The sequence below is a fragment of the Drosophila rhopaloa genome, unplaced genomic scaffold (genome assembly GCF_018152115.1).
Source record: "Drosophila rhopaloa isolate 14029-0021.01 unplaced genomic scaffold, ASM1815211v1 contig_69, whole genome shotgun sequence".
In the NCBI taxonomy this organism is placed as follows: Eukaryota; Metazoa; Arthropoda; class Insecta; order Diptera; family Drosophilidae; genus Drosophila; species Drosophila rhopaloa.
The window spans coordinates 1,233,273-1,259,314 of record NW_025335166.1 but is presented as its reverse complement, the minus strand read 5'-3'; the positions used below and the strand labels follow the sequence as shown (position 1 = coordinate 1,259,314).

The 26,042-nt window shown below is 48.3% G+C and overlaps 1 protein-coding gene across 1 annotated transcript; it reads left to right on the top strand.

The window, feature by feature from the left end:
- The first annotated feature begins 645 nt into the window (after positions 1–645).
- Positions 646–25,867, top strand: LOC108049608 (ryanodine receptor). Its single transcript, XM_017130839.2, is given in 28 exon segments — positions 646–814; positions 2,905–3,108; positions 3,400–3,411; positions 4,046–4,123; positions 4,187–4,575; positions 4,640–5,164; positions 5,220–5,344; positions 5,407–6,829; positions 6,886–7,489; positions 7,626–7,725; positions 9,361–9,565; positions 9,622–10,378; positions 10,441–11,600; positions 11,817–12,011; positions 12,085–12,200; positions 13,214–14,124; positions 14,126–15,487; positions 16,114–16,593; positions 17,161–17,298; positions 17,438–17,724; positions 17,781–19,878; positions 20,563–20,672; positions 20,881–21,226; positions 21,434–21,734; positions 22,013–22,123; positions 22,178–22,597; positions 22,654–22,855; positions 22,915–25,867. Coding segments are annotated over 28 exon segments (15,393 nt in total). The 5' UTR covers positions 646–760; the 3' UTR covers positions 25,595–25,867.
- The last annotated feature ends 175 nt before the right edge of the window (positions 25,868–26,042 follow it).

The window sequence follows — 26,042 nt, the reverse complement described above, 5'->3', positions numbered from 1 at the left end:
AGAACACATAAAATTCATTTTTAGCTATTATTATTAGTATTATTTTAAGAGTGGTATAATATGATAAGGAGTTATAAATGATGCTAAATTTTTTTCGAAGTATTGGTTAAGCGATATGTTAAATGCTAAATAGTTAGGGTATGCCCTTAAATGTTCAACTAATATTACTTTGAAAACTTCAATTCGGCCACTCGTTTAATTTATTTGGCCTTTTGCCTGGTAGTAACATACAAACAAGCCACATGTCTACATAAATTCCTCAAAAATTACAAGTGTAAAAAAGCAAGAGAAATGTTACGGCGAAATTGGCAAGTGACTCAAAAAATGCGGCGAGCAGAGCAAATACGAAAATAACCGCAGAACCGAGTGAATCAGCTGTTCGCACAGTGAAAGCAAAACAAAAGACCGAGCGAGAGAAAGAGAGTATGAAAAAGTTCTCTGCCACTCTCCGTTGGTCCGTGTGTGGGTGTCTGTGTTTGTGTCGGTTAAGAGCAAGCGAAAGGTGGATTCCCAAAATATAAACAAAAGTTCGTGCCACTCAAATTCTGTCCGCCCATTAAGAAACCCTCGCCGAGAATCATTCCCATCCGTGACGAGTGTAAACAATCCAATTCTAACCGTAAACATATTCCCAATCTTTCGAAGGAAAATAAACCGATTCGGGTGACCGAGGGAAATCCCAGAACAATTGAAATTCAAACGCCGCTACGATATAAATTCTGATTTGGAGGCGCTGCGGTCGTTGCGTTAACCAAACGAAATGGCTGAGGCGGAGGGAGGCTCCGAGCAGGATGATGTTTCATTCCTGAGAACGGTAAGTACACCGGTTATTCATAGCCCTCGCACTCAAAACAAAAAATATCCCCAACTTTTAGGAAATTGTTATTATTGACAATAGGAACTATATTTTCGTTTTCTGATCTATTGAAACTGTTTATCTTAAGTTTAAAAATTGTACTTAGGTCTTAAATAATTTATACTCAGCTGTTTTATTTTGTTTTTAATTACTTTTATTAAAAAAAGTAGAGTCTATTCAGAAAATATGTCTGGAAATGATTTATTAAAACCGCTATTAGGCCCTTGTATGAATATATTTTTTATCAAAACAATTAAAAATTGAACTTTTATTAAGAGTGTACCCTGCGTCCAGAGACAACTTCAGATCATCTAAAATCAATTACGTCCACTCAATAAAATCTATGGGGATTTTTCACAATTGGTGTCATAAAATATCAGGCAATCCATAAAAGATGTCCTGCTTCGTTTCCCGCTGTATATGTAATGCATATTTATAGGCGCTGCTAACTTTTGTTTATGGCACACAATAAATACAAAGCCCAAGTCACAAATTCAATCACGGCCACCAGGGGTTTTAGCTTTTCGTCTGATTCCACTTTACATAGCCAGCTGGTGGGGGAGGGAAAGAGCAGGGACTCCTCGATGAACACATCGTCAGCTGACAAATGCCGCCATATATCAATGCCCACAGCTGGTGCGCCAAATGACAGCCATTATGGGGTATAAGTAAATAGTGTTGCTTCCTTTTGCTCACGCCCACGAGCCACACCTCCCCACCCAAAGGGCCCCAACCCCTCTGGGGGTCAGCGAGGTCAGCGTCAACGACACCTTGCCGCAATAAATAAATACGTTTGAGGGCAAAAGTTGAGTTTACCCATCGCACCCACACGGGCATCCCAGTATCCCTGTATCACTTTGCAAGCCCCGCAGGCCCGTTTCCCAGTCACCGCAACAGAAATTCAATAAATATCGAAGACCCAACGGAAGCACAGGACTCTAGGTCCCAGGGGAAGTCCCTTTGCCGCCCTTGAAGTGATGTCAAATTACGCTTATTTGCTCCCGTCTATAATGTCTCCCTGAAAACTTTTCAGTTCACAAGCGAGCGACCCGAAAAGTGCAAGTTTGCAAAAACATTTATCGAAATGAAGTCAAATGCAAATTGAGTCATTGAGCAGTGCAGTTTTTGGATACCAAAAACCGGGATGTGGTCGGTTTAAATTTTAAATAGATGGGTCCAGACCAGAGACAATGATGCTGCTGCGTCAGGATTCGGCACTTCATTCGCATTTAAATTATGCAAATTGCTCGATTCGAAATCCATTACCGTTCATTTAACTTTGACTACACACAACATCACCGGCCGAAAATCACATCGCACTGCCCACTGAAAGGGGTGTGTGTGAGGAGGAGGAGGCAGGTGGGAGTGGCTGTGGACAACAATACACCACCCTCCACCATCCATCCAACGGCCATTCATTTGCACATTTAGTACCTTGTAACAATTCCCTCAATTTGCGTGTGCTTGATGCTCTTCGCCCGAAGAGCCGATGGTACTGGGGAGTCGAATGTGTCGGCAAATGCCAATTGGTATTGCGGTGGCTTGCCGGTCGGAATTGTAGCCAAAGTCTCATTAAAATTGCAGCACAACTTTGGGCCTCTTAACGACTTAATTGTTGCCCAAATTCTTGCTCATTCCTTAACTCATCGCTTACACTTGATGCAAAGTTTAAGGATTTTAACTCAAAAGAAAGATCTTTGAAAAACTGTAAAAAAAAGACTGCGAAATTGGGCTTAATCCAAAATAAGAGATCTATTGTCCAAAGATCCAATGGTTCCTTAAGAACTTTATAATTTGGTATTGTAATACCATCAAAAAATGTACTAAACAAAGGGAGTATATATTATAGGGTGCAATTTTTTTTTTTACCAAATAATGCTATAAATATGAAAGAAATTAAATTATAAATGACAATAAATAGAGTACAATAAACTATACCCTATATTAACGTTGTATTTTGATGCATGTATTCTTTTCAAGACCCTTTTTAATGAAATAAGACCATATTGACCCTTATCTAACTTCGTACTATCCGTGCGCTATTGTAGGAGGACATGGTCACGCTCTCCTGCACGGCGACGGGGGAGCGAGTCTGCTTGGCCGCCGAGGGATTTGGAAACCGGCACTGCTTCCTCGAGAACATTGCCGACAAGAATGTACCGCCGGATCTTTCGCAGTGCGTCTTCGTCATCGAGCAGGCGCTGTCCGTGCGAGCTTTGCAGGAGCTGGTGACTGCGGCGGGATCCGAGACTGTAAGTAAAGCCACTAGAATCCGGACATCACGGATCAATATCTCTCACTTTTCGAACCAAGGGAATCCCGAGCATTCATACTGTTCCGTAATCTGTCCCGCCCCTTTTATGTTGTGATTGTGATCCATGTCGCTTTGAAGTCCCATGAACATTATGATTTATAGATTCCCTGATAATTAGGTATCTGCATGCCATATTCTCTGCTCTTCCCTTTTCACTTCTCTTCTACACATTTGTAACCAATAAATTTTTCGTTATTTTTCAAAATTGTTCTAAATACCCACAAAACAGGATAGTCGACTTGTAAGTATAAAGTTCAATTCTTCTTCTTTACTCGTATCGCGCTTCTCTTCTTTCTCTCTTACTATCTATCTGTTAAATCTGTATGTGTAAAGTAGCGCTCGTTCTTTCTCGCTCTGCTATTGCTTTCTGTATCACATCTCTGCGGGATTGATTCCCTAAAAAGAAGCTTTTAGCTCAGTTAGCCCCAACAGAGATTCGAATTGCGGTAAACCAGGTCTACGGACTGGTTCCTAAAAGCTCCTAACTCAGCTGTGATTAAAATTGAGTACACTTAACCAGGGATTAAAGGATTTCCGTTTCCCTTCTTGATTTAGAGAAGAAATCAAAGCCGTATCTTATTTAAATTAATTCCCATAATTTTACAAAATAAAACAAAACTGCAGACTGAAGTTTAATATCAATACTTTTAAATAATTACTTTTTAATAATTGTATGGCTATGATTTGATTTCTCTGTTTGGAGGTACTCTATAGATCTAACCATCAGCAACCATAAACATTTTGCATCCTAACTCCGTAAATACTTTTCCCACTGTTATGCCATAGTTAGTAGATTGTAGACTGACCAAACCCTAGAGCTCTAGCTGCCTGCAGATAGGGCTAACAATGTTTAATGGCTTTCCGACAATTCCTAGGGCAAAGGCACCGGATCGGGACATAGGACATTGCTCTATGGCAATGCCATTTTGCTCCGTCATCACAACAGTGATATGGTGAGTGTTTGATTGTTTTGATTAGTTAAGCTTTGACAATCTAATACACCTGATTACTTCCAGTACTTGGCCTGCTTGTCCACCTCCTCGTCGAACGACAAGCTCTCATTCGACGTGGGTCTGCAGGAGCACAGCCAGGGGGAGGCCTGCTGGTGGACGGTTCATCCGGCTAGCAAGCAGCGATCTGAGGGCGAGAAGGTGCGCGTCGGAGACGACCTGATCCTGGTGTCGGTGGCCACCGAGCGATATTTGCATACCACCAAGGAGAACGAGCAGTCGATTGTGAACGCCAGCTTTCATGTGACCCACTGGTCCGTGCAGCCCTACGGCACGGGAATCTCGAGGATGAAGTACGTGGGCTACGTCTTTGGAGGCGATGTGCTGCGCTTCTTCCACGGCGGCGACGAGTGCCTGACCATACCCAGCACCTGGGGTCGTGAGGCGGGCCAAAAGTGAGCGAATCAATATGGAATCCTTCTTTCAATCAACTCAAACCCCATTCCAATCCCCTTACAGTATTGTTATTTACGAAGGTGGTGTGGTCATGGCCCAGGCACGATCACTGTGGCGACTGGAACTCGCACGCACCAAGTGGACTGGTGGCTTCATCAACTGGTACCATCCGATGCGCATCCGCCACATAACAACTGGACGCTACTTGGGCGTCAACGACAGCAACGAACTGATTCTGGTGAAGAAGGAGGAGGCTTCGATTGCCACGACGACTTTCTGCCTGCGGCAGGAAAAGGACGACGAAAAAAAGGTACTCGAGGACAAGGACCTGGAAGTAATTGGTTCGCCGATCATCAAGTACGGCGACACCACCGTCATCGTCCAGCACTGCGAGACGAGCTTGTGGCTCAGCTACAAGAGCTACGAGACGAAGAAGAAGGGCGTGGGCAAGGTGGAGGAGAAGCAGGCCATCCTGCATGAAGAGGGCAAAATGGACGATTGCCTGGACTTCTCGCGCTCCCAGGAGGAGGAGTCCAAGACGGCGCGCGTTATCCGCAAGTGCAGCAGCCTTTTCACACAGTTTATCACGTAGGTAGCCTAGAAGTCATTTTGGAGAGCTTTTTCTATCCCAATTTTCTTTCAGGGCATTGGAAACACTGCAGTCCAATCGCCGACACTCCATTTTCTTCCAAAAGGTCAACCTCAACGAGATGGTCATGTGCCTGGAGGATTTGATCAACTACTTCTCGCAGCCAGAAGATGATATGGGTATAGCTGATCAGCAAAGCCAATAATTTTCAGATACTTTAAAATCCCCTTCTAATCCGCAGAACACGAGGAAAAACAGAACCGCTTCCGTGCGCTACGCAACCGACAGGATTTGTTCCAAGAGGAGGGCGTGCTTAACCTAATCCTGGAAGCCATCGACAAGATCAACATAATCACCTCGCAGGGCTTCCTCGCCAGCTTCTTAGCCGGTGACGAGACCGGCCAGAGCTGGGATCTCATCTCGACCTACCTGTACCAATTGCTGGCTGCCATCATCAAAGGAAACCACACGAACTGCGCTCAGTTCGCGAACAGCAACCGACTCAACTGGCTGTTCTCCCGTCTGGGATCCCAGGCCTCCAGCGAGGGTTCCGGCATGCTAGATGTGCTTCACTGCGTGCTGATCGATTCGCCTGAGGCGCTTAATATGATGCGTGATGAACACATCAAGGTTATCATCTCGCTGCTGGAGAAGCACGGACGTGACCCGAAAGTCCTGGACGTTCTCTGTTCTCTGTGCGTGGGTAATGGAGTGGCAGTGCGCTCCTCCCAGAACAACATCTGCGATTTCCTGCTTCCGGGCAAGAATTTGCTGCTGCAGACGCTCCTTGTTGACCACGTGGCCAGCATCCGACCGAACATCTTCGTGGGCCGCGTGGACGGCTCGTCTATGTACCAGAAGTGGTATTTTGAGGTGACCATGGACCACATCGAGCAGACGACGCACATGATGCCACATCTGCGCATCGGCTGGGCCAATACCTCTGGATATGTCCCGTATCCGGGTGGCGGAAAGAAGTGGGGCGGAAACGGAGTGGGCGACGATCTGTATTCCTTTGGCTTTGACGGAGCCTATTTTTGGACGGGAGGTCGCAAGACCCCAGTGGTGGATGCCCTGCCCGAGGAGCCCTTTATCCGTAAGGGCGACGTAATTGGAGTGGCCATCGATCTTTCTGTGCCTATAATTACGTTCACCTTTAACGGAGTAAAAGTGCGAGGTAGCTTCCGGGACTTTAACCTAGATGGAATGTTTTTCCCCGTGATGAGTTGCTCCTCGAAACTGAGCTGTCGCTTTCTATTCGGAGGAGATCACGGCCGACTGAAATTCGCCCCGCCCATGGGCTTCTCTGCCCTGGTGCAGTGCCTCATGCCTCAGCAGATCCTCAGCCTGGATCCCTGCTTCTACTTCGGTAATCTCAGCAAGAATGTTTTGGCCGGACCGTGGCTCATCGAAGACGACAATGCATTTGTTCCAAAGCCCGTGGATACGACGGGCGTAACACTACCGAGTTCTGTCGACCAAATTAAGGAAAAGCTGGCTGAGAACATACACGAGATGTGGGCTCTAAACAAAATCGAAGCGGGCTGGTCGTGGGGCGAGCACCGCGACGACTACCATCGCATCCATCCCTGCCTCACCCATTTCGAGAAGCTGCCAGCGGCGGAGAAGCGATATGACAATCAACTGGCTGTCCAAACGCTCAAGTAAGAGGACTTTTTATTTAATTAAATAACCAATACTAAGCCTTTTCATTCCGCAGGACAATCATTTCACTGGGCTATTACATAACCATGGACAAGCCCCCAGCGCGCATTCGCCCAGTACGCCTGCCCAACGAGATATTCATGCAGGGCAATGGCTACAAGCCGGCTCCTCTTGACCTGAGCGCCGTGACACTGACCCCAAAGTTGGAGGAGCTAGTGGATCAGCTGGCCGAGAATACTCACAACCTGTGGGCACGGGAGCGGATCCAGCAGGGTTGGACTTATGGCCTAAATGAGGATAGCGAAAACCACCGGAGCCCCCACTTGGTGCCCTATGCCAAGGTGGACGAGGCCATCAAAAAGGCGAACAGGGACACGGCCTCAGAGACGGTGCGAACCCTCCTGGTCTACGGATACGTACTGGATCCCCCAACGGGAGAGGGAACGGAAGCACTCCTGGCCGAAGCACAACGCCTGAAGTTCGCCGGATTCCGGACGTACAGGGTGGAGCGTAACTATGCCGTGACTTCGGGCAAGTGGTACTTCGAGTTCGAGGTTCTTACGGCCGGACCCATGCGAGTGGGCTGGGCCCGGGCCGATTGCTATCCGGGAGCCATGTTGGGAAGCGAGGACACCAGCTGGGCCTTTGATGGGCACAATGTGAGTATATGATGGGGAGGGGTCCATGCCGAAGGGTCATCCATTCGATGTAGGCTAGGGAGGGCTAAAAAGGGACTGTGGCGTCAGCCTTAATGCAAGATCGACTCAAACCAAACCCACAACCCCGTGATTATAGGTGACCAAAATGCACGCCGGATCCATCGAGCACTTCGGGGTGCGGTATGAGGCTGGCGATGTCATTGGTTGTTTCATCGATGTCAAGGAGCTAACGATCAGTAAGGACCTAGACGCCCTAGCAGCGTGCATCAACGTTGATTTTATTTATTTTGATCGAACGCATTTTGTTTAACTCAACTTTTAAACTTAATCGAAGATTTCGTTTTCTTTTAATTTGTTAATTTAGCGACACTCTCTCATATCCGATCATTAACAAGCTACAAACAGTGAAAAGAATCACATAACATTCGAGTAGGGCGCTACTGATCGATCGAATCGTGATTAAATTTTGTCCAATTGCAATTAAACTTTTTAGGAAGAGAAAGTCTATGGTGGCGTCAGTGAATCCTTCGGTAAACAGTGCGGACCCGGCGACATTGTCGGCGTCTTTCTAGACCTGGCCGACCATACAATTAGTAAGAACTGCTCGTCTCCTTGTTGTATTGTAAAATCCTCCAAGCACCCCCTCAAGGAATGTCAACCTCCGTGCTTTTGATATCTACTAAATGTGAACCAATCGAGCCACCGGAGAGCCGAATGCCGCAGGTCCGGTGATATAAAGGACATGCGGTACTCTCGCATTCACCAATCTATAGAAACCCTGCAAAAGCAAACTCCCAAATACTGGTTGGTGCATAGTTTACTTTGGATTAAATGTAGAGACTTGAAATTGACAACTCTTTACTTTAATTTCAAGATCAGAAGTATTTAGTTTTGGTATAAAATTCCACAATGTTTTTATAAAATCTGCACCATTTTCATATTTAATTCTTCCTTAAAAAAGAAAACTAAAACTTTTCAAACTCTAAATTTGAAGCTTCAGTTGAATATTTAGATATTTTGACTTTTAAAGTGGTTTAGTTTTAACTATACCGAAATTTTAAAACTAAAAACCATTAAATCGAATAGATTAATTTTTATAACTATTAAAAGTGATTTATTGTCAATTTCAACTTGTATAACTTTGATCGGATTTGAACTATGAAACCCGGCCAATCAAAACAAGTAGATCAGCCATTTCAGACCCGACGGACATCGAACCGAGCCCACTCATAGAATCGTCCGACCAACACATAAGTTCATCAATGCCAGCTTCTCGTAGATTCTCACTTTCAAACCAATTTATCCAACTCCCATGCTCTAATGTCCAACTATTGTTACTTTGAACACCTTGACGACTAACAAGGAGCGTGACGCCTGATTAGCAACATGGGTGCCTGAGGAGCAGGTGACACATCAGCTCATCCCAAAGCTTTTTACTCTCTCGTAACTGCCTGTAATTACTAACGACACGTACTTATCCAATATCAATTCAATCCAATTGTACAATATTTAGCATGAGAGCTAACACACCGTACTTAATAGCTTGCTTGACTTTATAATCCTAGCTTTAAATCGAAACCCAACCAGTTAAACACTACTATAGTCCAGTCATAATAACAACATAATGCAAGTATGCTGCAAGGCGAACTCAACAGCCAATTAATACGCACGCATTTCCTAGAGGAATTTAAATTGCTTAATGGATTCCGGACGAATGAAACAAATCGGATACGGATAAGGTTCTGAGGCCCAGTCCCGTTCGGAATTCATTGAGAAGCTGCTTGGTTCTTGGTTTCAATATACTCGTCATTAGCAAATGCCCAGTCACCCCCAAGCCCCGACCCCATTAACTGTAATCAATCGTCGTGCAGGCTTCTCGTTGAACGGAGAGCTCCTGATGGACGCCCTGGGGGGCGAGACGACCTTTGCCGATGTCACCGCCGAGGGGGTGGGCTTCGTGCCCGCCTGCACCCTGGGAGTGGGCCAGAAGGCGCGCCTCATCTATGGCCAGGACGTTGACTCCCTCAAGTTCTTTACCACCTGCGGCCTGCAAGAGGGCTATGAGCCCTTCTGCGTGTGAGTATAATAGTTATTTACTTTTTTGTCATCCTCATAATGGTTTTGGTCTTTAGAAACATGCGTCGACCGGTGACCCACTGGTACACCAAGGATCAGCCCATTTTCGAGAACACAGAGGAGATGCCCGACTGCCGCATTGATGTGACGCGGATTCCCGGAGGAGCCGACACACCACCGCACCTGAAGATCTCGCACAACACCTTCGAGACCATGGAGAAGGCTAACTGGGAGTTCCTACGACTCTCTCTGCCCGTCACCTGCATGGGTGAGTTCATCAGCGAGCAGGAGAAGGCTCGGCGCTGGGACGAGATCAAGAACCGGCAGTATCGGCTGATGCGCGAGGCGGAGGCCGCTGCCCAGATGCAGGTGCAGACCCAGGCCGCCCACATGGACCACATGCTCAAGGGCGGCTTTAACATGAACGACATCAAGGGTCTGACCCGGAATTTCGATGAGAATGCCGATGCCGAGGCGGATCACATGATGCGCGGACCACATCGTCCGCCGCGCAAGGGATCGCTAACCCGCAACATCACCTTCGAGACTGACATGTCGGCTGCCCTGGACGAGATGCAGCGTTCCACGTCCGTTCTAGACATGAACGGCCTGGGCGACGAGCTGGACGACAAGAAGAAGCGTGGCCGCAGTCCCTTTAAGTTCTTCTCAAAGAAGTCACGCGACCAGAGCCGCGAGAAGATGGGTGCACGCACAGCAGACACTTCCCTGGAGCGTCGTAATACGGTGGCCCATGGCCGTAACGTGGTCAACCAGCAAATGACCACGCGGGCTCCCACCCTGCGGCTGAATAATGTAGGTTTTTGTTACCTTAAAATAAAAAATTAGCAATGTAATAAATATAATAACTTTCGCAGGCCGAAATCCCGCCCAGCCCCGTAGCCCAGGGACCCAAGCAGTTGAGTTCCTCAAATCTGGGCCAACAGCCGGTGGAAACTTCCGGCGACGAGATGTTCGACGCCGAGTGCCTCAAGCTAATCAACGAGTACTTCTACGGAGTAAGGATCTTTCCCGGCCAGGATCCCACGCACGTGTACGTTGGTTGGGTGACCACGCAGTACCACCTACACAGCCGAGAGTTCAACAAGAACAAGGTGCGCCGTGGATCGGTCTACATCGAGGACGACTACGAGATGGCCATCGAGCGGATCGACCGCCAGAGTTGCTACGTGGTGCGGGCGGACGAGCTCTTCAACGAGGTGACCCAGGATGCCTCCGGGAAGGGAGCCTCACAGGGCATGTTTGTTGGCTGCTTCGTGGATACGGCCACTGGCATTATCCGTTTCACGTGCGAGGGCAAGGACACCTCGCATCGCTGGATGATGGAGCCGGACACCAAGCTCTTCCCGGCCATTTTCGTGGAGGCCACCAGCAAGGAAATCCTGCAGATCGAGCTGGGTCGCACACCCACTACCCTGCCCCTTTCGGCGGCGGTTCTTCCCACCAGTGACAAGCACATTAATCCGCAGTCCCCGCCGCGCCTAAAGGTGCAGTGCCTGCGCCCGCATCAGTGGGCCCGGGTTCCAAACACTTCGCTCCAGGTGCACGCCTTGAAGCTGTCCGACGTGAGGGGCTGGTCCATGCTCTGCGAAGATCCTGTGTCCATGCTGGCCCTGCACATCCCCGAGGAGGACCGCTGTATAGACATCTTGGAGCTCATCGAGATGGACAAGCTGTTGTCGTTCCATGCCCATAGCTTGACGCTCTACGCTGCTCTTTGCTACCAATCTAATTACAGAGCGGCCCACGCCTTGTGCCAGCACGTGGACCAGAAGCAGCTGCTCTACGCCATCCGGTCGGAGTACATGAGCGGACCCTTGCGGCAGGGCTTCTACGACCTGCTGATCGCCCTGCATCTGGAGTCGCATGCCACCACGATGGAGGTGTGCAAGAACGAGTACATCACGCCGCTGGGGGCCGAACTGAAGGAGCTGTACGCCGAGGAGGAGATGCAGCACTCGCTGCGATCCTTGGTGACGGAGTCAGTGCGTCCGCAGCTGCGGATGACGGAGATCACGTGAGTTAACCATTTGCTCGCTTTTCGCTCTACCCACAATGCACAGATTCCCCGATCACTGCGCGGGCTGGGGACATGGCATTCCGCGATTATTCGTTCGATTTTGTTCACACCTCATTCTGTTTCGAATCTCCCGGTCCTGCATCTGATCCAACACAACACCTGTTCCATCGAACCTCCTGCACCGACACAACAACTACAACTACACCCGTCCAGACCCCCTGTGATTGCAACATCTAGTATGCCAAGTGTTTCCAGCGAACCGATCCCCGACATCGACCAATTGTACTCCCCGAAGTTCCCCCTAGAAGTAGTCAGGCAGTTTGTAATGGAGGCGCTGAAGGATGCCGTCGAAATCAACCAGGTCCACAACCGCGATCCTATCGGCTGGACCAACGAGAACCTCTTCCTGTAAGTAGCTGTTAAGCCCATAATGTCCATAGATAGTCCTACAGTGATAGCCCGATCCCCCTCTGCCTTGTAGCCCTCTAATCAAGCTGACAGACCGCCTGCTCTTGGTCGGCGTCCTGACCGACGAAGATGTGCAGCGGCTGTTGGTCATGATCGACCCGGAGACCTGGGATGCAGCCTTCGAGAGGGGTGAGTAATTGACTGGCTTAAGCTTGGGTCGGATGGTTTAACATGGTAATGTTAGATAGTGTAAAACTAATTGATGTTGTGATTATATAGATAATTCATTATGATAATGAAATGAGATTTATTTGACATTAATATTATGTATAATTTTGGTCTTTTCAATGTTGGGACAATGTGAAACACAATATCGCTGCCTTTTTATATTTTATAAAATGGGGAATCTTAATTTGAATACACATATCTATTCTATAAACAAATAATTGACTTATAGTTCGTATTCGAGCCCTGCACGAGTATACTTGAAGAGCCCTTTGATTAAAACAGCTCGTAAAAATGTTCGATTCAATTAGCTCCATCTAATAAAAGTAAATCGGGATATATTTGGTTTGCTATTGTTGGCAATTATTCTCGCCAATAGAATGTTGTTGTACTATTGTACTTCAGCTAAAGAATTCGAGGTGGGACTAAAAAATTAAAGTCTTGAAATATTTCACTAAACTGTTTGTTCGATCTACGTGAGCTTGATTGAATTGTTTATTTTGTTATTGTGAGCTACTCGATCTATGAATTCTTGATTCCTTGACCTATAATTTCAAAGTAATAGACAATGAGAACTAACTCTAGTTCATAGCAGATTCTAAACTCAACTCGTGCAGGTCTCTAGTTTATAACAAAAACAAATCCATATGCATTAAACATCTTTAGCTTAAAAACATTTGGTTAGGAAATTCTTATCCTTGGTAATCATAAGAATAAGCAGCTTTGCATAAAAACCTTTAAAAGCTTTTTTTCAGCAAAATATAGAAACCATAGACTCGACATATTTTACTTATTATCTGCCGCTGTCTAAATATTTCTTATTTTTAAAGATAATGTATTGTGGATACGTTTAACTTTTAATGATAATGAAAAAGCAAACATTTGGCTGGAAATTTTGTGCCCTTATTTGACCATCTGACCTTGGCCTCCAAGCCCTGAAAGTCGATCCTTTCTAATTCATTAATGCTCGCTTTCAGAGGGCAAGGATGAGCACCGTAAGGGTTTGCTGACGATGAAGATGGCCGAGGGCGCCAAGCTGCAGATGTGCTACCTGCTGCACCACCTGTACGACACCCAGTTGCGCCACCGCGTAGAAAGCATCATCGCGTTCTCGCACGACTTCGTGGGCGACCTGCAGACCGATCAGTTGCGACGTTATATCGAGATCAAGCAATCCGATCTGCCCAGTGCTGTTGCGGCCAAAAAGACTAAAGAGTTCCGCTGTCCGCCGCGGGAGCAGATGAACCAGATTCTCTGCTTCAAGAACCTCGAGGCCGATGACCAGGACAACTGCACCTGTGGCCTTGAGTTGCGCAGCCGCCTGGGCGACTTCCACGACTGCCTCATGCAGAAGGTGTCGCTCAACGCTCTCATGGAGCCGGACGGCGTCGAGGGCGCAGCGATCGAGGAGGTCAAGACAGGACCCATCACGAAAATCTACAATTTCATCAACACGGTCAAGGAGCTGGAGGAGGGACCCAAGGAGGTGGAGGAGCCGGAGAAGAAGACTCCCGAGGAGGTGTTCCGCAAAGTGCTCATCAAGCAGATCGTCAGCTGGGCCGAGGAGTCGCAGATCGAGAATCCCAAGCTGGTCCGCGAAATGTTCAGCCTGCTGCTGCGCCAGTACGACACGGTGGGCGAACTGGTCCGTGCCCTGGAGAAGACCTACGTGATCAACACGCGGGCCCGTGATGACGTGGCCGAAATGTGGGTGGGTCTCAGCCAGATACGCGCTCTGCTGCCCGTCCAGATGAGCCAGGAGGAGGAGGAGCTGATGCGCAAGCGCCTGTGGAAACTGGTGAACAATGCCACCTTCTTCCAGCACCCGGACCTTATACGCATCCTGCGCGTCCACGAGAACGTGATGGCCGTAATGATGAACACGCTCGGGACGGCGGGCGCAGGCGCAGAGCGATGCGCCCACCCAAACGGAGGTGGCCGAAGGAGCCCCCTCCAAGGAGAAGGACACCTCGCACGAGATGGTGGTGGCCTGCTGCCGATTCCTCTGCTACTTCTGCCGCACGGGGCGCCAGAATCAGAAGGCCATGTTCGATCACTTCGACTTCCTGCTGGACAACGCCAACATCCTGCTGGCACGGCCCAGCCTGCGGGGATCCACGCCCCTCGACGTGGCTTACTCGAGTCTGATGGAGAACACAGAATTGGCTCTGGCCCTGAGGGAACACTATCTGGAGAAGATCGCCGTCTACCTGTCCAGGTGCGGCCTGCAGAGCAACTCGGAGCTCGTGGAGAAGGGCTATCCGGATCTGGGCTGGGATCCCGTGGAGGGCGAGCGCTACCTAGACTTCCTGCGCTATTGCGTTTGGGTCAACGGCGAGAGCGTCGAGGAGAATGCGAACCTTGTCATTCGACTTCTTATCCGTCGTCCGGAATGCTTGGGACCGGCTCTAAGAGGAGAAGGAGAAGGTCTGTTCCGCGCCATCGTCGAGGCCAATCGCATGTCGGAGCGCATCTCGGACCGCTGCAAGATGCAGGACGAGGCCGAAGGCACCATTGCCGGACTGAACTTCACGCATCCTCTGCCGGAGGGCGAGGAGGACGAGGACTACATCGACACCGGTGCCGCCATCCTCAACTTCTACTGCACCCTGGTGGACCTGCTGGGCCGCTGTGCCCCGGACGCCTCGGTCATAGAGCAGGGCAAGAACGAGTCCCTAAGGGCTAGAGCTATTCTGAGATCTCTGGTGCCACTGGAGGATTTGCAGGGGGTTCTCAGCCTAAAATTCACCCTCTCACAGACGGCGCCGGGCGAGGAGAAGCCCAAGTCGGACATGCCGTCCGGCCTGCTGCCCAACAACAAGCAGAGCATCGTGCTCTTCCTGGAGCGCGTCTACGGCATCGAGGCACAGGACCTCTTCTACCGCCTGCTGGAGGACGCCTTCCTCCCGGATCTGCGCACCGCCACCATCCTGGACAAGAGCGACGGATCCGAGAGCGACATGGCCCTGGCCATGAACCGCTACATCGGCAACTCGATCCTGCCGCTGCTCATTAAGCACTCCAAGTTCTACAACGAGGCCGAGAACTACGCGAGCCTCTTGGACGCCACTTTGCACACGGTCTACCGGCTGTCCAAAAACCGTATGCTGACCAAGGGGCAGCGCGAGGCCGTCTCCGACTTCCTGGTGGCCCTCACATCCCAAATGCAACCTGCCATGCTGCTGAAGCTGCTGCGCAAGTTGACTGTCGATGTGTCGAAGCTGTCCGAGTACACCACCGTGGCCCTCCGGGTGAGCATTGGATTTGGTTTGCATCTGGGGTTTTTTGTCTTAATATGGTTCATTTTATTTTTTTAATTTTGATAAAATATTGTATATTCATCTTTTATATAAAACTACATTTTTTTCAATGTTTTTCTTAACCATTTCCTTTATGAAATTTTTATAGACTTAACTTCATTTTTCTTATGCAACGTCAAGATCTTAATCAATTATTTTAATTTTGCCAATGAGGCGTAATCAATACTAATTATTAATGCGAAATTATTGTTGTTGCTTACATTAAGCTAACTTTAATTACAAATTGATACTGCACGTGTATTTAATTTCTGAAGATTATATTTTTGTTTTTTTAGGTATTTCTTATATTTTTGTGTTTTTTAACCAAGAGTTTATGGATATTTTTACCTAATTTCTTTATCACTTATGTTGTATTGAATAACATTTTTTTAAAGAATGTTTACCAAAGCTTTTACCCAATTGTTATCTAATTTAAAATGTAAAGAAATATTTTGTTAATACATTACTAAAGGGTGTTAATTTATTAAATACGAATAACATAACATAATAACATAACCATCCAGGCGACTACCCATTGTATTCCCAAAACTAATCTCGTTTAATTTCACCTGCGATAGCTTCTTACTCTACACTTCGATCGCTGCGCCAAATATTACGGCTCAACTCAAGGCCAGGGCTCATATGGAGCCTCATCGGACGAGGAGAAGCGCCTGACGATGCTGCTGTTCTCGAACATTTTTGACTCGCTCAGCAATATGGACTATGACCCGGAACTTTTCGGTAAAGCACTGCCCTGCCTGATCGCCATCGGCTGCGCCCTGCCCCCGGATTACAGTCTGTCCAAGAACACGGACGAGGATTACTATGGCCGCCAAATGGGCGCCCCGGATCAGCCGCAGTACATGCCCAATCCCATCGACACCAACAACGTGCACCTGGACAACGACCTCAACTCGCTGGTCCAGAAGTTCAGTGAGCACTACCATGATGCCTGGGCCAGTCGTCGTTTGGAAGGTAGCTGGACCTACGGCGAAATACGATCCGATAATGATCGCAAACATCCACGTTTGAAGCCTTACAATATGCTCAGTGAATACGTACGTAGACCAGTAAATTGGTCGCTTGCAAAATATATATATATTTTTAATCTATCATCACTAACCATTTATTCTATTTTCATTTTTTAGCATTCACTAATCCCTATAATTTGTTAAACCATTTCTAATCAATGATTTTTTGTTATTCATTCCTAACAGCGAATGTTTGATAACAACTTTTTAGGTTAATTTGGTGTCACAGAATAAAATAATATTTATAAAAAAATATTTTATTTAAATATTATCTTATTACAAAATTCTGGTAATGAATCTACATTTAATTAAACATTTGTTAAAAACAATTGTAAACATTTTTGGGTTTGTATAATTGTATTAGTTTGTATAATGCGGTTTTATTTAATTTTAAAATTTAAAATCGATTTTCGTGGCACTAAACTTAAAATTCATTAATTTCTTTTAATTCATAACAGAACCTGTTAATTTATAATTTTTAATTAATGTTTATAAATTAATTCACCAGATAATTTGATTCACATCGAAAATAATACTGGACAACTGGATATTTTCGAATAGGAAATAAACTCATCCCTTAAATTTTATTGATAGGAACGCGAGCGTTACCGGGATCCGGTGAGGGAGTGCCTGAAGGGTCTGCTAGCCATCGGTTGGACCGTGGAGCACTCCGAGGTGGAGGTGCCGCTCAATCATCGCGGATCGACGCGTCGGCAGTCTAAGCCCCAGATTGTATGTAGCACTCAAGAGTAGTTAGCTAACCTTGTTAAAAACGCCCTCTAACAAACTTTCCAAATTATATATCTATTTCCGAATTGGCTTTTATGTCTTTATGCCCACGCCCCCAATCTGCCGCTCGCTAACACCATAGCACGAATTCCAGAACGAGGGCAGCCCGTTCAACTACAATCCACACCCAGTGGACATGAGCAACCTGACCCTAAGCAGGGAGATGCAGAACATGGCCGAGCGTCTGGCGGAGAACTCCCACGACATCTGGGCTAAGAAGAAGAACGAGGAGTTGAACGGCTGCGGTGGAGTTATCCACCCACAACTGGTGCCGTACGACCTCCTGACCGACAAGGAAAAGAAAAAGGATCGCGAGCGCTCGCAAGAGTTCCTCAAGTACATGCAGTATCAGGGGTACAAGCTACACAAGTGAGTAATGGCAAAAGACTATGCATGTCCTCAATACACATACATCGTATTTTTAGGCCATCAAAGGGGGGAGCCGTTGAAGAAGGTGGCGCCACACAGGCTGCCGTTGAGCTGCGTTTCTCCTATTCGCTGCTGGAGAAGCTCATCCAGTATTTGGACAGAGCCACCATTAACATGAAGCTGCTGAAGCCATCTACCACGTTTAGTCGTCGCTCATCCTTCAAGACGGCTACCCGGGACATTAAGTTCTTTTCGAAGGTGGTGCTGCCGCTGATGGAAAAGTACTTCTCCACGCACCGCAACTACTTTATCGCCATTGCTACAGCAACGAATAATATTGGAGCAGCGTCGCTGAAGGAGAAAGAAATGGTGGCCTCGATCTTCTGTAAACTAGCCGCCTTGCTGCGCAACCGGCTGAGTGCCTTCGGACCGGATGTACGCATTACTGTGCGGTGCCTCCAGGTATTGGTCAAGGGCATCGATGCTCGCACCCTGACCAAGAACTGTCCCGAGTTCATTCGCACCTCCATGCTGACCTTCTTTAACCAGACATCCGATGACTTGGGTAACACGATCCTAAACTTGCAGGATGGCAAGTACAGTCACCTCAGAGGCACCCACCTAAAGACGTCCACATCGTTGGGTTATGTCAACCAGGTGGTGTTGCCCGTTCTAACAGCCATGTTTGATCACCTGGCAGCCTGCGACTACGGCAGCGATTTGCTTCTCGATGAGATTCAGGTGGCTTCTTATAAGATTCTGGCTGCCCTTTATCACTTGGGCACAGATGGCACACTGACGCATGATCGGAAGTATCTAAAGACGGAGATTGAGAGGCATAGACCAGCTCTGGGATCCTGTCTGGGCGCGTACAGCTCCTGTTTCCCGGTGGCATATTTGGAGCCACATCTGAATAAACACAACCAATACTCGCTGCTCAACCGCATTGCGGATCACTCGCTGGAGGCGCAGGATATTATGGTTAAGATGGAGAGCTGTATGCCAAATCTGGAAACAATTCTGGCCGAGGTGGACCAGTTCGTGGAGTCGGACAAGACATACAACGATGCGCCGCACATCATTGATGTGATCCTGCCGCTGCTTTGCTCCTACCTGCCCTTCTGGTGGTCCCAGGGTCCTGATAATGTGAGTCCCACCAGTGGCAATCACGTGACCATGGTGACCGCCGACCACATGAATCCGCTGCTGCGAAACGTGCTCAAGATGATCAAGAAGAATATCGGCAACGATAATGCCCCCTGGATGACCCGGATTGCCGCCTACACCCAGCAGATCATCATCAATACGTCGGAGGAGCTGCTCAAGGATCCGTTCCTGCCGCTGGCGGAGCGGGTGAAGAAGCGCACGGAGAACATGCTGCACAAGGAAGACAGCATGAGAGGGTTCATCAAGTCAGCCACGGACGACACTTCGCAGGTCGAAACGCAGCTGCAAGAGGACTGGAATCTTCTGGTGCGGGATATTTACTCGTTCTATCCGCTGCTGATCAAGTATGTGGACCTTCAGCGCAACCACTGGCTGAAAGACAACATCCCGGAAGCCGAGGAATTGTACAACCATGTGGCGGAGATCTTTAACATTTGGTCCAAGAGCCAGTACTTCCTCAAAGAGGAGCAGAACTTTATCTCTGCAAATGAGATCGATAATATGGCTCTGATCATGCCAACGGCCACGAGGAGGTCGGCCATCTCCGAAGGTGCTCCTGCCGTTGGTGGCAAGGTCAAGAAGAAGAAGAAGAACCGGGACAAGAAACGCGATAAGGATAAAGAGGTGCAGGCCAGTTTGATGGTGGCTTGCCTCAAGCGACTACTGCCCGTGGGATTGAATCTGTTTGCAGGACGAGAGCAGGAGCTGGTGCAGCATTGCAAAGATCGGTATTTGAAGAAGATGACCGAGTACGATGTGATCGAGTTTGCCCGCAACCAGTTGACTCTGCCCGACAAGTTGGATCCCTCCGACGAGATGTCCTGGCAGCACTACCTTTACTCGAAACTGGGTAAGACGGAGGAGCCGGTGGACGAACAGGCGCTGGAGAAGGCCAATGTGAACTCCAACGAGAAGGGCAAGGACAAGACCACGGAGACAGTGGACCGCATCGTGGCCATGGCCAAGGTTCTGTTTGGGCTGCACATGGTAAGTGCCGGTTCAACTCTGTCCAGCCGGATTTATCCCAATCTCTATATAGCTCTGTCAAAATTTCAATATGCACAACTCTGATGCCATCAGTTCGAGTAACTCATCTCTATTGAACAATTTTCTGCGACACCTATAATCTTTCAACTTTAATCTGTTAATCACTCGATCTTTCTTTTCCTCTCGAACCATCAACAACATGATCAACACCAACATCGACATGCACCCACATCGCCAACTCTTCATCCACCCCAACAATTCTTGACTGAAATGCTGAACGTCCCGTGAACGAAACATTTACAGATCGACCATCCACAACAGCAGAGCAAGAATGTCTACAGGAGCGTTGTGTCGATTCAAAGGAAGCGTGCCGTAATCGCATGCTTCCGTCAGACATCGCTACATTCTCTACCCAGGTTATTACCAAATTCCGATTGATTAGCTCTGTGAGAACTTACTAACAGTACTAGCGTGCTATGAGTTTATCTGTCCTAATACCCATCTTCTCATCATCAATGGCATCAATCTAATCCCTAATTTTTTGATACTGAATCCCCACTAATAGCTAATGCACTAATGTGAACGCCGTGTTCTAAACGCCATTTGTATTATTGTATATTTTTATGGACTTGCCGCACGCTTGCTTGCCACTTGCAAATCCGAATTCGAATCCGAATCCTTTAGGCAGCCAGCTCCAAGAACAGAACCAAACGCTGGAGTTCAAAGATATCGGTGGCGCGTCGCCAGGCAGTCATTTCAAGCTTACGCGCCAAGCATCTTTATCGCATGAGCAGGTGGTACTCGTACTCATAGTCGCATCGATTGGTTCATCGTGTCCTAATTTTCTTTAATATCCCACCCGAGGATCAGCATCTGTTCCTATTTCTGTCTTTTTTTTTTATAACTAATTTGATTAACCGAAGGCATGCCAATCTGTTTGATTAAACTTTGTAGTAAATTTTTTCTGTTTTAAAACTAACTGATATACCCAATCCCTTCTAGACATCGGGCCTGCAATATCTTTGCCCGCTCCTACTACGAGCAATGGCTCCAAGAGGAGAACGTGGGCCAAGAAGTGATGGTCGAGGATCTGACTCAGACGTTTGAGGACTCGGAGAAGTCGAAGAAGGAGGGTGAGGAGACGGACAGCAAGCCGGATCCGCTTACCCAGCTGGTTACCACCTTCTGTCGGGGCGCCATGACGGAGCGCAGTGGAGCCCTCCAAGAGGATCTGCTGTATATGTCCTATGCCCAAATCGCGGCCAAGTCCACGGGCAAGGAGGAGGAGGAAGGTGGCGACGAGGAGGGCGGTGAGGGAGGCGAAGAGGGCGAAGGCACCAGCATCCATGTAAGTCGATCGCAACTAACTTAAACCCACTAACACCAGCTAATATCCCAAAACCCGATATGTCTGACTCAGTGTCGGATGAGGCAATTAATGGTAACTATTCAATCAGCTGAGATCACTAATATACCGCTTTATTTTTGCAGCTTTAAAGCCCTATATCCTATCCTGAATTATCCAGGTTATAACCAATTGTTATTCCCTTCACAGGAACAAGAGATGGAGAAGCAGAAACTGCTCTTCCATCAGGCACGTCTCTCCAATCGTGGCGTTGCCGAAATGGTGCTGTTGCACATTTCCGCCTCCAAAGGTATACCTTCGGAGATGGTAATGACGACACTCAATCTCGGCATCGCCATTTTGCGCGGCGGCAACATCGACATCCAAATGGGCATGCTCAACCACCTGAAGGAAAAAAAAGACGTCGGCTTTTTCACCTCGATCGCCGGACTGATGAACTCCTGCAGTGTATTGGACCTGGACGCCTTCGAGCGCAACACCAAAGCAGAGGGTAAGTCCATTCGCCCCGTGATCCCGCCCGCCAATGTCCTCCAGCTTTCAGTTGCCGTTCCCGTTAACTTTGGTTCGCATTCTTCTAAGTTTGATTACTTTATTGATTTGTGTCTACTTCCTTCCAACTGATTACCCAACCACCCAACACCACCATGCCTCGCATGCCACTACCACCAACCAACCCACAAATCCCGTGTACGTGATTCCCGCTATCGTTGTTCCAATCCACCCAAAATTGCCACACGAACAAAGAGTATATTCCGAGTGCGGGTGCAGGTCTTGGTGTAGGTTCCGAGGGTGCCGCTGGCGAGAAGAACATGCACGACGCGGAGTTCACCTGTGCGCTGTTCCGGTTCATCCAGCTCACCTGTGAGGGCCACAATTTGGGTGAGTTGATTGCTAAGTGTTGAGAAAATGCATCCCCAACCTAATCCTTTACAGAATGGCAAAACTATTTGAGGACTCAAGCCGGCAACACCACCACCGTAAACGTTGTCATCTGCACTGTGGATTACCTGCTGCGTCTGCAGGAGTCCATCATGGACTTTTACTGGCATTATTCGAGCAAGGAGATCATTGATCCCGCCGGCAAGGCCAATTTCTTTAAAGCCATCGAAGTGGCAAGCCAAGTGTTTAACACTCTAACTGAGGTCATCCAGGGTCCTTGTACCCTCAATCAGCAGGCATTGGCCCACTCCAGGTTGTGGGATGCTGTAGGTGGCTTCCTCTTCCTGTTCTCCCACATGCAGGATAAGCTGTCCAAGCACTCCAGCCAGGTGGATCTGCTCAAGGAGCTGCTGAATTTGCAAAAGGACATGATCACTATGATGCTGTCTATGCTGGAAGGAAATGTTGTTAATGGTAAGGGGATTTGGTTGGCAACTTTGAAAAACTAACGATATTCTCCTTTTCACCAGGCACCATTGGCAAACAGATGGTGGACACGCTGGTGGAGTCCGCCAGCAACGTGGAACTGATTCTCAAGTACTTCGACATGTTCCTGAAACTGGCTGATCTCATCGAATCGCCCAGTTTCCACGAGGTTGACATGAAAAACGAGGGTTGGGTGACACCCAAAGACTTTAGAGAAAAAATGGAGCAGTCCAAGAACTACACTCCGTAAGTACACTTAAAGACTTCCCCTATTCCCAGAGAGATTATAATGCCGAATTTTACAGGGAAGAAATGGATTTCCTTTTGGCCTGTTGCGAGCGCAACCACGAGGGCAAGATCGACTACAGGGCCTTCGTGGAGCACTTCCACGAACCATCAAAGGAGATCGGTTTCAACCTGGCCGTTCTGCTGACCAACCTCAGCGAACACATGCCAAACGAACCGCGCCTGGCGCGCTTTTTGGAGACCGCCGGCTCGGTGCTGAACTACTTCGAACCCTTCCTGGGCCGCATCGAGATCCTGGGCAGCTCCAAGCGCATCGAGCGAGTGTACTTCGAAATTAAGGACTCAAACATCGAGCAGTGGGAAAAACCGCAGATCCGCGAATCCAAGCGTGCCTTCTTCTATTCCATCGTTACTGAGGGTGGTGACAAGGAGAAACTGGAGGCCTTTGTAAACTTCTGCGAGGATGCAATCTTTGAAATGACCCATGCCTCGGGCCTAATGGCTACCGATGACGGTGGTGGCAATGTGAAACGGGATACGGCCTATAGTTCCTACATGAGCGAGGAGGAGGAGGAGCGAGCAGCTCGAGATCCCATCCGGCGCACCATTACCGCCGTCAAGGAAGGACTCAAGTTCGGGGTGCACATGCTTAGTCCGGCGAACATCAAGCACCAGATCGGCGTAATGCAGACCAAATCCATCCCCGAACTCATTGTGGGCTTTTTCAAGATCATATTCTATATCTTTTACTACACCGGATATGCGCACTTCTGTGTGGTACGTTACATTTTCGGCATCCTGCTGAACCTGATGCGAGGACCTGCCCCGGAGCAGGAGGAGGAACCGGTGGTGGAGGAGGAGACGTTTGGAAGAGCACTGCCCCCGCTGCCGCTGGAGGAACCTCCGGGAACGGTGCAAGCCTTTGGCCTGGACATCAACAAGGAGGATAACGGCATGTACAAGGTGGTGGTGCACGAATCCCCAGCGAATTCGTCGATGGAGGAGGGCGGAGAGTCCAGTCCTGAAGATGGCACAGCCGCCAGTGGCGAATTGGTCGAGGGTGAACCGCACCAGGAGCCCATATCTATTGTGGATCTGCTGGGCGGAGAGGCCGCAAAGAAGGCGGCTCAGGAACGACAGGAGGCGCAAAAAGCACAGGAGGCGGCCATGGCATCCATCGAGGCGGAAGCTAAGAAATCATCCTCGGCACCGCAGGAAACGCCCGCCGTTCACCAAATCGATTTCTCGCAATACACCCATCGGGCCGTCAGCTTCCTGGCCAGGAACTTCTACAACCTTAAGTATGTGGCTTTGGTGCTGGCCTTTAGTATCAACTTTATGCTGCTCTTCTACAAGGTCACCTCATTTACCGAGGAGTCGGACAGTTCCGGAGAAGAGGAGCTCATCCTGGGCTCTGGCTCGGGAGCAGGTGCGGACATTACGGGCTCTGGATTTGGCGGATCAGGCGATGGAGGATCGGGCGATGGCGAAGTTGAGGACGAAATACCGGAACTGGTGCACGTGGACGAGGACTTCTTTTACATGGAGCACGTGCTGCGCATTGCGGCATGTCTGCACTCGCTAGTCTCTTTGGCCATGCTGATTGCCTACTACCATCTCAAAGTGCCGCTGGCCATCTTCAAGCGGGAGAAGGAAATTGCTCGCCGTCTCGAGTTCGAGGGATTGTTCATTGCGGAGCAGCCGGAGGATGATGACTTCAAGTCGCACTGGGACAAACTAGTGATCTCGGCCAAGAGTTTCCCGGTGAACTACTGGGACAAGTTCGTCAAAAAGAAGGTTCGTCAAAAGTACAGCGAGACATACGACTTTGATTCGATCTCCAATTTACTGGGCATGGAGAAAAGTACCTTTGCGGCACAGGAGAGCGAGGAGACAGGCATCTTCAAGTACATCATGTCCATCGACTGGCGCTACCAGGTTTGGAAAGCGGGTGTGACCTTCACAGACAACGCCTTTCTCTACTCCCTGTGGTACTTTAGCTTCTCGGTTATGGGCAACTTCAACAACTTCTTCTTTGCTGCCCATCTGCTTGATGTTGCCGTGGGATTCAAGACGCTGCGCACCATCCTGCAGTCCGTAACCCACAACGGCAAGCAACTGGTCCTGACTGTGATGCTGCTGACTATTATCGTGTATATCTACACAGTGATTGCGTTCAACTTCTTCAGGAAGTTCTACATCCAGGAGGAGGACGAGGAGGTGGACAAGAAGTGCCACGACATGCTTACCTGTTTCGTGTTCCACCTGTACAAGGGTGTGAGAGCGGGCGGTGGCATTGGCGATGAGATCGGCGATCCGGACGGAGACGACTACGAGGTCTACCGCATCATCTTTGACATAACGTTCTTCTTCTTCGTCATTATTATCCTGCTGGCCATTATCCAGGGTCTGATTATCGACGCCTTTGGAGAGCTGCGTGACCAGCTGGAGTCGGTGAAGGACAACATGGAGTCCAACTGCTTCATATGCGGGATGGGTAAAGACTTCTTCGATATAGTGCCGCACGGCTTTGACACGCACGTCCAGAAGGAGCACAACCTGGCCAACTACATGTTCTTCCTGATGCATTTGATTAACAAGCCGGACACGGAGTACACCGGCCAGGAGACATATGTGTGGAATATGTACCAGCAGCGCAGCTGGGACTTCTTTCCGGTTGGTGACTGCTTCCGCAAACAGTACGAGGATGAGCTATCCGGCGGAGGCGGCGGTGGTTAATCGCTGGTCCGCTCTCATATGATTTCTGGGCACAATCACAATGGACGGTCCAAGGACTCTCGGGATCCACTTTTGTATCGGTACTTTGACAACATCTGGAATTTTTACCTAGTCAACTTTAGCAATGTATTTTAAGCAATATCCTACACAATCGTTTTTCTGTACGTAGGAGGACGAATTGTTTCCAAAACGATATATTGATGACGATTCTAGCACGTATAACAACAAATGTTCTTAACTCATTTTTAAATAAATCTATTCATTTTGAACGAACATTGTATGTGGCGTGACATTTTATTTAGTCCCGTGTATGGACAACAAGAATTAAAACCCTATCGAATTAACATCAATTTGTATTTAGTAAATATTGAGATTTTCTTTACTTGCAATAGGCCACAAACACTAGTTGGTGACTATAATTATATACAAAAAGATCGCAAAAGGTTGT